The sequence below is a fragment of the Rana temporaria genome, chromosome 5 (assembly GCF_905171775.1).
Source record: "Rana temporaria chromosome 5, aRanTem1.1, whole genome shotgun sequence".
NCBI lineage: Eukaryota > Metazoa > Chordata > Amphibia > Anura > Ranidae > Rana > Rana temporaria.
The window spans coordinates 350,575,950-350,592,761 of NC_053493.1; the positions used below are offsets into that span (position 1 = coordinate 350,575,950).

Below are 16,812 nucleotides of genomic sequence, written 5' to 3' on the forward strand. Positions count from 1 at the left end.
GGCAAAGCATGCTTTAATTTACTCCAGCATGGGAAAACTTCCTTCCTGATATCCCAAGAGGCAATTTGATATTACCTGGTTCAATTTTACTTTTAAATGTTAGTATCCAGTTATATTATGTACATTTAGGAAATAGTCCAGTCCTTTTTTAAAACAATCTACTGAGCTGGCCATAATCAGCTCCTAAGGGAGTCTATTCGACTCCCTATCCTATTCGCATTAGGTGGGTGGAAATAAGCTGAGAGCGAGTAACTACTGTATCTGTTGAGTTTTACACTGTCCATAAATATTGCCGCAGGCTGGCTTTGGAACTGCGCATGCACAGTCCCGAGCCCTACTGGGCTCAGACAGGGGGTGGCCAGACAGGGCGCGGTCAAAGATTATGGGGGGTGCTGGTGCTGGTACTGATGTGTAAGACTGTTAGGTAGATTCACAAAGAGTTAGGCCGGCTTATCAGTAGATAAGCCGACCTAACTCTGAATCTACGCCGGCATTTGTTTAAGCGTATTCTCTAACAGAGATACACTTAAACATATCTAAGATAGGACGGCTTGCGCCGTCCTATCTTAGATCGCAATGTTTTGGTTGACCGCTAGGTGGCGCTTCCATTGCGGCCAGCGTAGATTATGTAAATGAGCTTTTACGACGATTCCCGAATGTACGCGAGCCCGCCGCAGTCGATTAACGTCGTTTCCGTAAGGCCTTAGGCGGCCTAAAGTTATTCCACCTATGAGGTGGAATAACAATGTTAAAGTATGGCCGCCGTTCCCGCCGCGAGGTTCGAATTATTTACGTAGTTTGCGTAAGTCGTCCGCGAATCGGGAGTTACGGCGTTTACGTCCGCGTCGAAATCAATAGGCCCATATGGCCTACTTAGCCGCAATGCGCACTGGGAAATGGGCCAGGGGACGGTAGAGTTTGGTTGGGGCAACTGGTGGCGAGTAACTCTTAAGTCCTGGCTAGTAGCTCAGAAATAATAGCTTTAATTTTTGAGCCCTGACATATTTGTTATGATCATTTTTGTACTGATCTTTAGTATGGATTAAAACAGGAGTAGAGGGTAAATCTTCTAATGGGGGCACCTGTTCTGGTGACAACAGTGGTTTCCTTCTCACTTCCTGTTGTGTCAAGTCTGCATGAATACACACCGATCAGCCATAACTTTAAAACGACAACACCTAATATTGAGTAGTTCCCCTTTTTGCCACCAAAACAGCCCTGATCCATTGACACATGGATGCCACTAGACCTCTGAAGGTATGCTGTGGTATTTAGCACCAAGCTGTCAGTAGTAGATTCTTTTTTTTTGTTTACAAACGGTTTATTGAAAAAATAAGTCTCAGTACAGATTAAATTCGAATTGGCAAGAAGTACAAAAATACATACTAGAGCAGTGAACAACATCTGTAAAGAATATGCATAGCAGGTATTCGAGCGGTAGAGAAATAAGTAATGGTTTGTATATAAGGCTATTTGGTAGCATAATGCAACAATGTAAGAACTTAATGAATTAGTTTGATGTCAAAAAGAGAGAATAGAACGGAATTAAAATAAAAATAATAATAAAAAAAATTGGCTTAATTCAGTGAGTTATCAGAGAAAGGTCCCAAGGCTTCCATTTCTGATCATATATGGTCATAGTATCATATAAGGTGTGATGAATGCGTTCTCCTAGTTTAATGGACCTCATATTATTTAAGTCCTTTAAGTTGTGAGGGGGGGGGGGGTCTTCATGTATTAGACTTCTTTTTCTGGTACATCTCACAAATGCTTAGGGGATTGAGATTTGGAGAATTTGAAGGCCAAGTCAACACTTAAAATGTGTTGTTGTATTCCTAAAACCTTTCTTGAAACATTTTTGTAGTGTGGCAGGTTTTTAATATTCCGCTGAAAGAGGCCACTTGCATCATGGAATACCATTTCCATGAAGAGGTGTCCTTGGTCAGAAAAAATGTTTAGGTAGGTGGTACATGTCAAAGAAACATCCACATGAATGGCAGGACCAAGGTTTCCCAGCTGAACATTGCCAAAAGCATCACAGTTCCTCTGCTGGCTTGCCGTCTTCCCATACTGCATCCTGGTGCCATCTCTTCCCCAGGTAAGCAACACACACAAACCCAACTATCCACATGATGAAAAAGAAAATGTGATTTATCAGACCAGGCTGACTTCTGTGGTCCAGGTCTGATGCTGACATTCCAATTGTAGGTGCTTTTGGCTGTGGTCACATGTCAGCATTGGTGACCTAACCGGTCTGCGGCTACACGGCCCCATATGCAACAAGCTGCAACAGACATTTTTGTTTGCTTCACATCAACCTCAGAGACAAAATGTTTACTTGCTGCCTAATTTATCCCACTGAATTTTAGATATCATTATAATGATATAATCAATGTTATTCATTTTACCTGTCAGTGATTATAATGATATGGTTGATGAGTGTATTCCTGAACTTTGCAGCAGAAATGTCCTATTTAGCATTAAACCGTGTATGTTCGGATCCTATCCTAAAACCGTTATGGACAACTGGTCTTAAAAGTTTCAAAATGTCTATTAACAGATAATATATAAGTAAACATAAGGGATAGGTCTCAATATAATGTCATGAATAGCCTTAAACTTTGTCAGATATACAACTAAAATCCAGACACATATTTATGCCAAATACAGCTCACCCTGACATCACTGATAATACAGTGCTCATAGATTACTACAGAAAATACATATTATTATGCTACACTTTGGCGATGGTGGACCTGGATGAAATAAATGACAACACTGATTGAAAATGATACCACGCTGAATGCTTCGAATGAAGGCTTATTTTGAAAGTGACACATTCTGGGATCCTTGATGTGAACTCTATTCTGTTTGAAAATATTTGTGGAAAATCACCCACAACATTGCAAATAGCAGGCACCAAAATTATACCCCATGACTGCGCCGAGATGTACAGAACATTTGAGCTAGTTGTGCTATCTGGCTGATAGGGTAAAATTATTGCTTTTAAGTGTTGTTCATTTCTCTTTTCCCAGTAAAATCTGATGAGCTTCAGACAATCAAGAAGGAACTGACCCAAATCAAAACCAAGATCGACTCTTTGCTGAGCAGGCTGGAAAAAATTGAAAAACAGCAGAAGGCTGAAGCAGGTTGGTGAAAATGATTTATGGCATAGTCTTTGGAATCTCATTAAGACGAAAATTAAAGCAAGAAAAAGCACATAACTCAAAGCCGTGGATTTTCTTGAAAAGAATTGAAAATCCATGAACATAAAGCACATATTAAACGGTATCTGAATTAAGAAAAAAACAAACACATTTCCGATGCTCATATCTGTAAAAAAATATATACCGTATTTATTGGCGTATAACACGCACCGGCGTATAACACGCACCCCAATTTTAAGAGGGGAGTTTAAGGAAAAAATTTTTTCTCAGCACCCTTTACAGTACAAGCCTCACCCATCCAGTACACATTCCCCCATCCATTATACAGCCCCCCCATCCATTATACATCCCCCCATTCAGTACACAGCCCCCCATACATGATACATCCCCCCCATCCAGTATACAGCCCCCCTCCATTATACATCCCCCCCCATACATTATACATCCCCCCATACATTATACATCCCCCCTCCCCAGTATACAGCCCCCATCCATTATACAATCCCCCATTCAGTACACAGCCCCCCTGCACTCCCAGGAGACCCCCAGTCTCCTGGGACAGTGCTGCCAGCATTCTCCATAGTTAAGTAAAAAAAAAAAAAATCACTGTCAGCCCCTACCACACTGTTAATCCTGTGTCTCTTATTGCAAAACGAAGCTTCCATTTACCTTAATAGCTCCGTTTTTTTTCCCACTGATCTGGTCACATGACTTCTCTCCCCTGATGGGCATGTGACTGCTCTCCTCCAATCAAAGCTACACTCAGAGGAGGAGAGCAGCCTGAAAAAACGGAGCTATATATACATTTACAAGCTTCGTTTTAAAATGAGGCTGACAGAGGAAGAGCAGTGTACAAGGGGCTGGCAAGTAACTTTTTTTTTTTAACTTTAGACTATGCAGAGAGCGCTGTTCCATGGCCATGTCCCGATCCTCGCCCCCTGCTGGTAGAACATGATATCGGCGTATAACGCGCAGACATGTTTTACCCTCTGATTTCAGAGGAAAAAAGTGCGCGTTATACACAGATAAATACGGTATATATTATACTGTAGCAACACAAATCACATAATTAGAGAATTTTTATATATTGGGGTTTGTATCTGGTTTTTATTGAAGATAAGTAATCTTTAAATAACTGATTAGTAAGTACCAAAGGATAATAAAATTCCTAATCCAATTTGTTATAAAGGTTAAATGTATCTAACGAGTATAAAAATATAACATACAAATACCCAGAAAAGCTAATTGTCCAGCGTAAAAAGCATTCCACAGTAACTTAGTGTGTTCATAAGTACCTCTCTTGTCTACAGTGTCTGATGGTAGATGTCCAGAACTTCGTGTTCATTGATAATAAAAGGATATTGGTATATAGGCTTGTGTGGGATGTATATCTCTAGTGTTCTTTTGCAGAGTGAGGACAGGAAATGCCTAATAGTGGCGTGAAGTCGAATTTAAATGAATGAACATTACAATCCTTATTTTTTTATTGCGATGTGCCAATGTTAGGAAGTATTCAACATTTCAAGAGCATTCCAAACACTTTCTATAGTTGTTTTAAGCACACCAGTGATTATATTTTTAACTCCCATTTTTAAAACATGTGACCTTTAGCCACTTCCCGCCCAAGGGCGTCATATGACGTCCTGGACTTTCAGTGGGGATATCTGAATGATGCCTGCAGCTACAGGCAGCATTCAGATATCACTATTTTTAGCCCACGATGCACCATAAGAATGATCATAACGGCAGTTCCGCCGCTTGATCATTCTTATGTGAAGGGAGGGGACGTCCCCCCCTCCCGCCGCCATCCGGTGCTTCTCTGGGCCCTCCCGTGCCATCAGGGAGCCAGATTAACGATCGACCGGCACCAGATGGGAAGCATAGAGATTTCTGGTGACCAGATGGTCACCAGTCATCTCTATGACCGTTGGAGGCCCGGGCGTAAACAAAGCCGCAATCGCAGCTGTCGGAATGAGTTCTTTGAATTTTTTTTCACAATCTCATGCTTTCCAGCCTGGAGGAAAGATGTGGGGTCTTATTGACCACACATCTCTCCATAAAGAGGACCTGTCACAATATATTCCTATTACAAAGGATGTTTACATTCCTTGTAATAGGAATAAAGTGATAAAAAAAATAAAAATGCAAAAAAAAGTGCAAAAAGTGAAAAAATAAGTAAAATAAAAAAATGTATATTTTTATTTAAAAGGCCCCTGTATCCGGGAACGGGAAGTCTCGCCCACATATGTAAACGCCTTTCAAACCACACATGTGAGGTATCACTGTGTGCGTTAGACTGCCAGCAACAATTCTAGCACTAGACCTCCTCTGTAACTCTAAACTGGTAACCTGTAAAAAAAATGTAAGTGTCGCCTATGGACATTTTTAAGTACTGAAGTTTGCCGCCATTCTATGTGTGTGCATAATTTTAAAGCATGACATGTTAGATATCTATTTACTCGGCGTAACATAATCTTTCACATTATACAAAAAAAATGCCCTTACTTTACTGTTTTGTTATTTTTTTAATTCATGAAACCTTTTTTTCCCCCAAAAAAAGGCATTTGAAAAAATGATTGCGCAAATACTGTGCGAGATAAAAAGTTGTAATGACCGCCATTTTATTCCCTAGGGTGTCTACTAAAAAAAACATATATAGTGTTTGGGGGTTCTTAGTAATTTTCTATAAAAAAATTATGATTTTTGCATGTAGGAGAGGAGTGCCAAAATAGGCCCGGTATGGAAGTGGTTAAAGCTTTAAATTGGCTACATGTATTAAAATTTAAAGCGGAGTTCCACCCAAAAGTGGAACTTCCGCTTATCTGCTTCCCCCCTCTGGTGCCACCATTGACACCTTTCAGGGGAGAGGGGGGAACGGGTACCAGTTTTTGACAGATACCCTTACCCACTTTAGGGGAAACGGCGACGCGGCGCCATTCCCTCGGAAGTTTGACCCCCTCCTCCTTCCTCCGCCGAGCCAGTTAGGGAACGGGCTGTAAAGCCGAAAGACTTAACTATTGATTTCCCTTACGATGAATGGCAGCAACAGCACCCAAGAGCTGATCTGAAAATGGGGTTCCGACATCGCGGGCTCCCTGGACAGGTCAGTGTCCATATATTAAAAGTCAGCAGCTACAGTATTTGTAGCGGCTGACTTTTATTTTTTTTCCCACAGTGGGAACTCTTCTTTAATTGTTCAGTCTACATACAATCTCCAACAAAACTACAATAGAAGATACAAATTAGGTGAATCAATCCATTTTTTGAATCTCATATTAATTGCAGTACTATAAAGGATACAACTGGGGGACCTGAAAGAGGAGGATCTGGGCAGCTCTGTGCAAAACCACTGCACAGAGCAGGAGAGTATAGCATGTTTGTTATTTCAAAAATTAAAAATATCACTTTAAATGTCAAACATTGCATCCCATATTATGAAGCTCTATTGCTTTGGACTGGTGAATGGTGGAAAGACTAAAGTGCAGAATTGTTTTCCTTGTTTTAAAGAGGCATGTCTTAACATGTGAAATCCTACTGCCTGTTGAGTGTACACCCAGATCACTCAGTGGTGCTTGGTGTCGATCATACACTTAAAGCGGGAGTTCACCCAAAAATCAACTTTCTGCAGTTAGATCCAGCATACTGCTGACATCTGCAGTATGCTGGTCTTTTTTTTTTTTTTTTTGGTACTTATTGTTATAGCAGTATTTCTTCTATGGCTCCGAGCGTTCCCGAAGGCAAGCAAGTTGATTGACGGCCTTCGATAGCGCGTCACGGCTTCCGAAAACAGCCAAGGTGGCACTTGGCTGTTTACGGCGCCTGCCGTGTAGAGCTGACTGCGCAGGCGCCGTAAATTGCTGAATGTCACTCGTGTGGATTTTCGGAAGCCGTGACGCGCTATCGAAGGCTGTCAATCAACTTGCTTGTCTTCGGGAACGCCTATACCAGAAAGTAATCCCTGCTCGGAGCCATAGAAGAAATACTGCTAAAACGATAAGTACCAAAATAAATAAAAAAAGACCAGCATACTGCAGATGTCAGCAGTATGCTGGATCTAACTGCAGAAAGTTGATTTTTGGGTGAACTCCCGCTTTAAAGACTCATGTGCACAGATTTCTATATGTCTTGAAGAGCTGTCCCCCAGGAACTTAGGATTGGACTTTTTTAGGTTTGAGGTGGAAGATATGGCTTCTTAATATGAGATGCAAATTTTATACATTTAAGTGGTCTCCTTTTAAAGCCAAATAAACTAAGATTGGTGGTTGCAGGGAAATACAAATTGTAACACGTGACATCTTATTTTAGCGCATTGCATGTCAAATAAAATGTTATATTGCAGTGCTTTTTGTTTATTGGAGTCGTTTATAGTCATCCTCTTGGTGCACTACTGCATACCCCTACATACCTCTGCGTCTGCATACCTCTACTTTACCAAATATTGACAAACAAATTTTCTCTACATACCTCTACATACTTCTACTTTTCCAAATATTGACAAACGTATTTTCTGTACCATTATTTATTTGGTGCAGAAAGTCACACTTGGGATTTTTCGTGAGACTGTGCAAAAAAATCCCATTCAGATTATTTTTTTTTTTTTTTACAAGTCACATTTTTCATTCCAAATCCTACAAACTGTACTATTAAATTTGGCACATTAAAAACAGGATTTTTTTGTACTCCAGTAGCTTAACTACTGTAGCACATAGTTGTTGGTAGATCTAAAGGAGGTACATTTTTGTATATATATATATTTTTTTTAACTTTAGCTCTGCAAACATTTCATTGATTTTGAACTGTTGGGATGGAAAGATCAATCCAGTGTTGGATCCATGTCTAGTGTGTCATTCATGAAGTTGTAAGCATTATTGATGAGATGTGCCAATTTGTAATCTTTCTAGTATACTAGGGATATTAGATATGAGATATTTAAGAACATTAGATAAGCTTGCTTTCTTTTTAACAAGTCGGTTGTTGGACCCATATTCTGGTGGGTGCAAGACAAATGCCCTCTCAGCTCTGGTCATCTGAACTGGTAGTTGAATACAAAAATGCACCCGTCTTATGTATACCTAAAGCTGTAAGAGGAATCACAGATGCTGATATTTGTAGATAATTAACCAAGATTATCATAATTTAGTTTGTTGTCAACAATGGTATTCATGATGTATTTTATTCAATACATATACATTATTTATTTAATACAGATACATTTGGAACATATTTGGAAGAATAAGTGTGATATTAAATGTATTTCAGCCTTCTGCTAAATGCAGATGAATGTCTTCAGTTGTACTTTATAAAATGATTTCTATTTGTTGAATGAGCATGAGAATATTTGTGAGTTTTGTATATTACGTAGATTTTGATTTATTTCTCATGTAGGGAGTAGTTGAAGTTGGAAATGAGGGCTGTTGACAAAAAGTCTATATTTTCATATCAGGAACAGCTCTGTTTTAGTCTACTAGGCTGCACCTTTTAGGAAAACTAGATGCTAAAAATAAAGAAATAATGAAACCGTTAAGGAAAACATTATTATGTTTATAGGCTTGGGGAAAGGAAAAGTTATTACATGCTGAATATTGTTTTAATTTAAGCACTTGTAAAATAATACAAACAAATTATATAACCAGTTAACCTTTATAGTTACTTTCCTTGCTGTTTGAGAATAGTTAATATGCAACCTAATATCTGGCATCCTTGAAATCATCTTTCTACTACAACATGCTGATCTATGTCTAAATATTTGTCTAAATAATTATGTGATTGCTTTATGGCTATTTTAAACACACATAGGGCCAAATTCTCAAAAAGTCTGCGTAACTTAAATTTCAGCAGTTAAGTTACACTGACTTAAAATTTCTACCTAAGTGCCCGATCGTCAAAGCACTTAGGTAGAAATTTCAGGCCGTGTAACTTAAGTGCCGCCGTCGTAAGGCGGTCCTCCTCTCCTGGGGGCGTTTAAAATTTAAATGAGGCGCGCTCCCGCGCCGGCCGTACTGCGCATGCGTGTGACGTAATTTTCCCGACGTGCAGCGCGCGAACGTAATTAACGCCGGGCGGCTTTGAGAGTTTCGACGGGACACTAAAGTTGCGACGGGTGAAAAAAAAAGACGTGCCGGGAAAACAAATAATTATAAAAAAAAATTACAGCGTCGCTCAGCATGCATTCCTGAGAGGGAGAACTCCATGCCAATTTTCAAAGAAAAAAACGGCATGGGTTCCCCCCCCAGGAGCATACCAGGCCCTTAGGTCTGGTATGGGTTGTAAGGAGACCCCCCCACGCCGAAAAATTGACGTAGGGGGTCCCCCTACAATCCATACCAGACCCGTATCCAAAGCACGCTACCCGGCCGGTCAGGAATGGGAGTGGGGACGAGCGAGCGTCCCCCCCCTCCTGAGCCGTGCCAGGCCGCATGCCCTCAACATGGGGGGGTTGGGTGCTCTGGGGCAGGGGGCGCACTGCGGGCCCCCCCACCCCAGAGCACCCTGTCCCCATGTCGATGAGGACAGGACCTCTTCCCGACAACCCTTGCCATTGGTTGTCGGGGTCTGTGGGCGGGGGCTTATCGGAATCTGGGAGTCCCCTTTAATAAGGGGGCCCCCAGATACCGGCCCCCCACCCTAAGTGAATGGATATGGGGTACATCGTACCCCTACCCATTCACCTGGAGGCAAAAAGTAAAAGTTAGTAAACACACAACACAAGGGTTTTTAAAATAATTTATTATTCTGCTCCGGAGGCCCCCCTGTCTTCGTTATTAGCTCAATTACCAGGGGGGGCTTCTTCTTCCACTCTCCGGGGGTCTTCTCCGCTCTCCAGGGGGGGGTTTCTTCTTCCGCTCTCCGGGGGGGGCTTCTCCGAACTCCGGGGGGCTTCTTCCATCTTCTCCCCTCTTCCGCTGTTGATTCGGCGAACCCCGGTTCTTCTGCAGCTCTCCGGTGCCTTCTTCTTCAGCGCTGGCTGCCTGCTATGTTTGTGTGTTAGCTCAATTAGTAACAGGCAGCCGGCGCGGTCTTCTGTGACGTCAGGGTCTTCTCTTCCCTTCTTCCGATGTTGCCTCGTCGCCTGTTGTCGCTGTAATGATGGAAGCGCGCCTTACATCCCATTTATATAGGCATCACTGTCCCATCATGCTCCGGTAGGTACCCACGTGGTGGGTGCCTACCCACGTGCACCCACCACGTGGGTAACTGCCGGAGCATGATGGGACGGTGATGCCTATATAAATGGGATGCAAGGCGCGCTTCCATCATTACAGCGACAACAGGCGACGAGTCAACATCGGAAGAGGGGAGAAGAACAGAAGACCCTGACGTCACAGAAGACCGCGCCGGCTGAAGAAGAAGGCACCGGACATCTGCAGAAGAACCGGGGTTCGCCGAGTCAACAGCGGAAGAGGGGAGAAGATGGAAGAAGCCCCCCGGAGTCCGGAGAAGCCCCCCCCGGAGAGCGGAGAAGACCCCCGGAGAGTGGAAGACCCCCGGAGAGTGGAAGACCCCCGGAGAGCGGAAGAAGAAGCCCCCCCTGCTAATTGAGCTAATAACGAAGACAGGGGGGGCATCCAGAGCAGAATAATAAAATATTTTAAAAAGCCTTGTGTTGTGTGTTTACTAACTAACTTTTTGCCTACAGGTGAATGGATAGGGGTACGATGTACCCCATATCCATTCACTTAGGGTGGGGGGCCGGTATCTGGGGGCCCCCTTATTAAAGGGGACTCCCAGATTCCGATAAGCCCCCGCCCGCAGACCCCGACAACCAATGGCAAGGGTTGTCGGGAAGAGGTCCTGTCCTCATCGACATGGGGACAGGGTGCTCTGGGGTGGGGGGGCCCGCAGTGCGCCCCCCTGCCCCAGAGCACCCAACCCCCCCATGTTGAGGGCATGCGGCCTGGCACGGCTCAGGAGGGGGGGGACGCTCGCTCGTCCCCACTCCATTCCTGGCCGGCCGGGTAGCGTGCTTTGGATACGGGTCTGGTATGGATTGTAGGGGGACCCCCTACGTCGAATTTTCGGCGGAGGGGGGTCTCCTTACAACCCATACCAGACCTAAGGGCCTGGTATGCTCCTGGGGGGGAACCCATGGCGGTTTTGAATTTAAAAATTGCCGTGGAGTTCTCCCTCAGGAATGCATACCAAATGCCGTCGCTGGAATGGGCCTTTACAATGTGTGACTAACTTTCCACATTATAAAACCAGCCCTAGTTTTGCGCAGGCAAATTCGGAACTTACGCAGAAATCACAGTGCTGAAATGCTTTGAAAATCTGCTTAAGTCCTCATTTGCATACGCAAAGCTGCATTTCAATGAGAAATGCCCCCAGTGGCGGATGCGGTACTGCATCCTAAAATCTGACCGTGTAATGCCGCATACAGACGATCGTTTTTTGTGATGAAAAAAAATGACGTTTTTGAAAACGTCATTTAAAATGATAGTGTGTGGGGAAAATGTCGTTTTATGTCTTCAGAAAAACGACCAAAAAAAAATTCGAACATGCTCGAATTTTTTGTGTCGTTTTTCAAAATGTCATTTTTTGTGTCAATGAAAATGATAGTGTGTGGGCAAAACGACGTTTTTAAACCCGCACATGCCCAGAAGCAAGTTTTGAGACGGGAGGTAAAACTACCATTCATAATGGAGTAAGCACATTCATCACGCTGTAACAGACAAAAAAGCGCAAATCGTCTTTTACTAACAAGTAACCAGCTAAAAGCAGCCTCAAGGCGAATAGAACTTCCCCTTTAGAGTGCCGTCACTTTGTTCATCATTTTTCAAAATGATGGTGTGTATGCTACATCGTTTTTGAAAATGAAGTTTCAAAAATGTCGTTTTTTTTCATCACTTCAAACGTCATTTTTTTTTCATCACAAAAAACGACCGTCTGTATGCGGCATAAGTGTCTTACACATGTCAGATTTTCTGCCTAACTTTGGAAAAAGCCTTTTGAGAATCGTTTCCAAAGTTAGGCACAGGGATACGCAGGCTGAACAGCAGTTAAGTCTGCGTATCTCTTTTGAGAATCAGGCCCATAGATCTTAATTCTTCTTTAAAGTAAGCTCTGGTTCTTATATAAAAAAGGGGGGAGAGTTGGGACTTTAAATGAGATGCGTTTTTAACAGTATGCGATTAAATATATATATATGGAATATAAAAAATGTTTCCATAATAGCCAGGCTCAAAGTTGCCAACCAAAAAAGCACTAAACCAAATAGATCTGTCTAACTGTATGTAATTAAAAACAGAGGTTTAGTTGCATGTATTTGCAAATACCTGTTTAAGCTGCAGGCCAAACGTCAAGGCACTCCGTGTACTGCAGTCCTAGCTATGATTTAAAAGCCTCCTAATAAGGAGCACATGTGTGCTAATCAATAGATAGGGGCAGGTGGTAACCTAAACCCACCCCTACCTATAGTTGGCCTTGCAAAAAAGAGCACTGGAATAACAAAAGAAATACAGGAGTGGAACCAAAACATGCCTACCAAACCAAAATACCACCAGACTAAGTGTGGACCACATCACATTGGGTCAGCTAGTCAAAAAATGACAATGCATAAGTTAACTGTTGGTGGTAAATCAGTGGAGGCAATCTATTCCACTCCTGAAAACGCATCTCCATCCCTAAATAGTATTAAAAAGGGGGGATAGGATATGGGGTACATAGTGCCCCTATCCATTCATTAAAAAAAGTGTAAAATAAAGACAGTATGCAAGTTTTTGTCAATTCCTTCAATCAAAAACAATGCCCCCTTGCAGATCCATTGTCAATCACGCCACCTGCCGCACTGCTGGACCCGAAAAAGAAAAAAAACTCCGGCCTTGTCGAAGGCTCCCTTCTCACTGCCTGCTCCTCCATCTGACATTTCTTAAATAGCTAAGGGGCAAAGTCAGCTGATGACATCAGCAGGTGACCCGCCCCCTTGTGATGCCATTGACCAGCATGTCCCGGTCAGTGACGTCACAAGGGGCAGGGTCACCCGCTCATGTAATTGGGTGACTCCGCCCCTTAGCTATTTTCTTTTTTCGGGCCTGCAATGGGGGCTTTCAGATTTCGATAAGCCCCCCCACCTGCAGACCCCCACAACCACAACTCAGAGTTCTGGGGAAGAGGCCCACTGCCACAAAGCACCCCCCATGTTAAGGGGGTGTGGCCTGTCGAGGTTCAGGAGGGGAGGCACTCGCTGGACTGGTATGGATTTTGGGGGGATCCCACACAGGTTTTTTTGGTTTTGTTTTAATTTTGGTGTGGGGTTTCCCTTAAAACCATACCAGACCCAATATGGATTGGAGGGGAACCCCACGCTGTTTTTTTTTTTAGAATTTTCTTTTGCCGGCATTCTTTTATTTACATTTCAGCTGTCAGTGGGCCTTTTGTAATTTTTTCATCTTTCCATCTATTAAATCTTCTGCCCTTGTTGTTTTAACTTTGGATAATAAACAACAGAGCGGCTGGTAGTCTCAGTCAAGCACAGACTTGTGGGAGAAAGGGAAACATAGAAGGCATTGCCTGGTCAAGAACATGATAAGCAGAAGAGACATTTATACAGTTCCCGGGCCTGGGGCAGGGTATCCAGCCAGTGGAAAGCATCATCAGGTGAGGTGAAATATTGGGTGTATTCCCCATCTATAACTTTTATTTCAGACCTCTGGTACGAAGCTGAGCTGCGGAGCCCCTGGATGTCGACAGAATAGTCCGGGAAATGTTTTAATTTTTTTGCCAGTAAATAGCTTATACAGCTCACTTCCTGTTTCTTGTCTGGTCATTAGCCTTATAAAATCATGCACAGCTCTCTCTCCCACTCTCGTGGGAGTTTGTTAGGAAATGAGGGGGGATGAGTCATAAGAGGACCAATGAGAGCTGCAGAGCTGGAGGTTAAAATGGCTGCAGCCAGACTTAGTAGAGGTAGATTTCTGCAGCATATTTGGCAGGTACAGAATCACGGTATATATAAAATAATATTCAAAGTGGTTGGGTGGAAGCTTCAGAATGGTAAATATGTTTATATTACAAATCAAAATAAGCAGATTGCAGTTCCTCTTTAACAACCAGCTATTCTTTACACAGAACTTGAATCAGTCGATGATTTTTTTACTGATCCAAAATCGAATCGTTCTGAAAATTTGGAATTCGTTAGAAAAATTAATAAACACATTTTTTTTATGAAAACTAAACTAATTCTGATACGAATCAACAAAACAAAATTAGTAACATAACTAATCTATCCGAAATTTATTTGTTCCATTCTGCACATGTCTATTACATTACGCTGCAAGCTAAAGAGAACATTGAGATCCTCTGGGGTGTAGAAGCTGCCTGTTCTGGAAACAAACCATTTACATCAACATCAATGCTTTAGCATTACCAGCGAGATAACCCTATGGTCCAAAACGTTTTTTCTGCTTATCTCACCCGCTGTTATGAAGGCCTCCAATAATGCTAGCCCTATGGTATCTGAGAGTAGCTGTAGCCAACGTAATTTTGCTGACTTCAGATTCATAATTCCAAAAACATACCTCTGTTATTCTTACATAGATCACAATAGATGCAGGTCATCATAATTAAGTTTCTGAAGGAAATGTCCTTTAAAAACGTTTAAGCATCTAACATGACGAATGAAGACTTTCAGTTGTAAGCTATTGCATAAAATAAAATGGTATTTTTTTTTATGGTTACCTGTTAAATCGGTGCACTGGGCTCAGATTTGAATACATTTATATGAAAATTAACCAGAGATCCATTTTTCTGTAAAAGGTCAAGTAATACAGAGAAGTTGGAAGGAATAAAAGAGTTGAGGAGTAAAACTCTGCTTAGTGCATGATCAGTAAATCATTGTTCTGGAACCTACTGGAAATAAGTGATAAAATAATATTAGAAGCAGAGCAAAAATCCAGGTGATCAAGTGTCATCCTTTTTTACGGTTTCAGACCTCCAGTTTAGTACAGTACTTCACAAGAATGCTTCATGTATTCAAGCTTGTGCAGAGAACTACAAAACAAATTACTGGTAAATCTTATTATTCATGGTTAGGTTGAGTATGAGTAACAGCTTAGAGGGATATAGCATTTATAAATTGTATTAACCCTTTTCAACAGTCTTAAAGTGTATTGTCTGGGCAAAAATATATATATATATATATATATATATATATATATATATATATATATATAAAAAGACGCCCCCAACTGCTCCTAAACATCCGTTAACCCACAGCACTATACATGAAGCCTAACTAGCCAGATCAGCAGGTGAAATAAAGGGTAAAAAGCCTATGAGAAAAGCAAGAATTGGTAAGCTATATGATACATTTTTGGTTTTGGGTCTAATAGGGCTTTAACTCAACCTCAATGCTCAATTATGATATGCAGTAACACTTAACCCTTAACCACAAAACACATAATCTAACCCTATCACTTGACATGGAATTACACTATCAGAAATACTTAATTCCTCATTCCAGCGATGTGGCAGGTAAAGCCCTCACCGGCTGCTGTCATCTTTTCCTCTGCTTCTTCTAGGTGTCAAGTTTTTGGCCTCTTGATTGGCTGATCAGGGCAAAAAATCATCCTGTACACAGGAGTCTGTCTTTCCAGCACAGCTGGAGTGTGATGGGAATACATGCACATGCACAGTTCAGTGTGCATTCAATAGAACATTGTGAGCAGGCAGGTAAGCGTATTAATTGTAGAAGAGAAATATCATATCCCTTCTGCAATAAAGAACTGCCTGCTCATAGTTTTTAATTAGTTAAGTTTAGTTAAATGATAACCTTACCCCTAAAGTGAAATCTTAACACTATCTCTCAACCCCCATACTTAACACTCCCAAACCCTAACCTTAAAGGCTAAGTTCACCTTTGTTTAACCTTTCTTTTTTTTTTTTTTATTCCAGCTCCCCTATGTACCAATATAGTATTATGTACTTCTTTTGCAAAAATAAAAAAAAATCCATTTATTCTACACAGGCTTACCTCACTGTCTTCGTGGCTGTTTAAAAAACACTCCTCCATTACTTCTGCCTTACTTCCTGGACAGACTTTAAGTCATGACAAAGGAAGGAGTTGATCAGCTGATCTCATTAGCACGCACCCTGCATCATCTACCCTGAGCTGGTCAACTCCTTCCTGTTTATAGGGGAGCTGGAATTTAGAAAAAAAAAAGGTGAACAAAAGTAAACTTAGCCTTTAACCTAAAACCATTTTCTCTAAACCCCTGTTCTCTTACTTTTAATTAATCTAAGCTAACCTCGAATCTAAACCCTAACATTAGCTAGCACTTCTGTATACTCACCTTGTCTTACTTCAGTAGCTTATACAGGCACTCGGCTGTGGAAAGTTTTTTTCCTGAAACTTCCCTCTTAAAGTTAGGGTGCGTGTTATACGCCTGTGCGTGTTATATGTTGTTAAATACGGTACCAAAATCAAGTTTACATTCATACCTGGATCTATTTTTGCTTTTGTTTGTTTTTTACTTCTGCAGCTCCTTAAAAAAAATTAACTAAAAGTACCAAGTGAATATATTATGATCTTGTAAATTAACTCTCCATTTCTGTCCTGTCGGCTTTTCGCCTTTTAATCACATTTGATTTTATTTTCATTAGCAGAAAATTTAGCTTTCATTTTCAGTGAGGGTATTGATTGTTCAATATG

At 41.6% G+C, this 16,812-nt stretch overlaps 1 protein-coding gene across 5 annotated transcripts in view; it reads left to right on the forward strand.

Moving 5' to 3' along the window:
• The window catches only part of RALYL (RALY RNA binding protein like), a 1,196,807-nt gene that overhangs the window by 1,153,496 nt on the left and 26,499 nt on the right, over positions 1 to 16,812 (forward strand). For all 5 annotated transcript variants that reach the window (XM_040354532.1, XM_040354535.1, XM_040354531.1 and 2 more), the window contains one exon: positions 3,036 to 3,149. In XM_040354532.1, the coding sequence (XP_040210466.1) occupies positions 3,036 to 3,149 (114 nt within the window). The remainder of the gene's footprint in view (positions 1 to 3,035; positions 3,150 to 16,812) is intronic.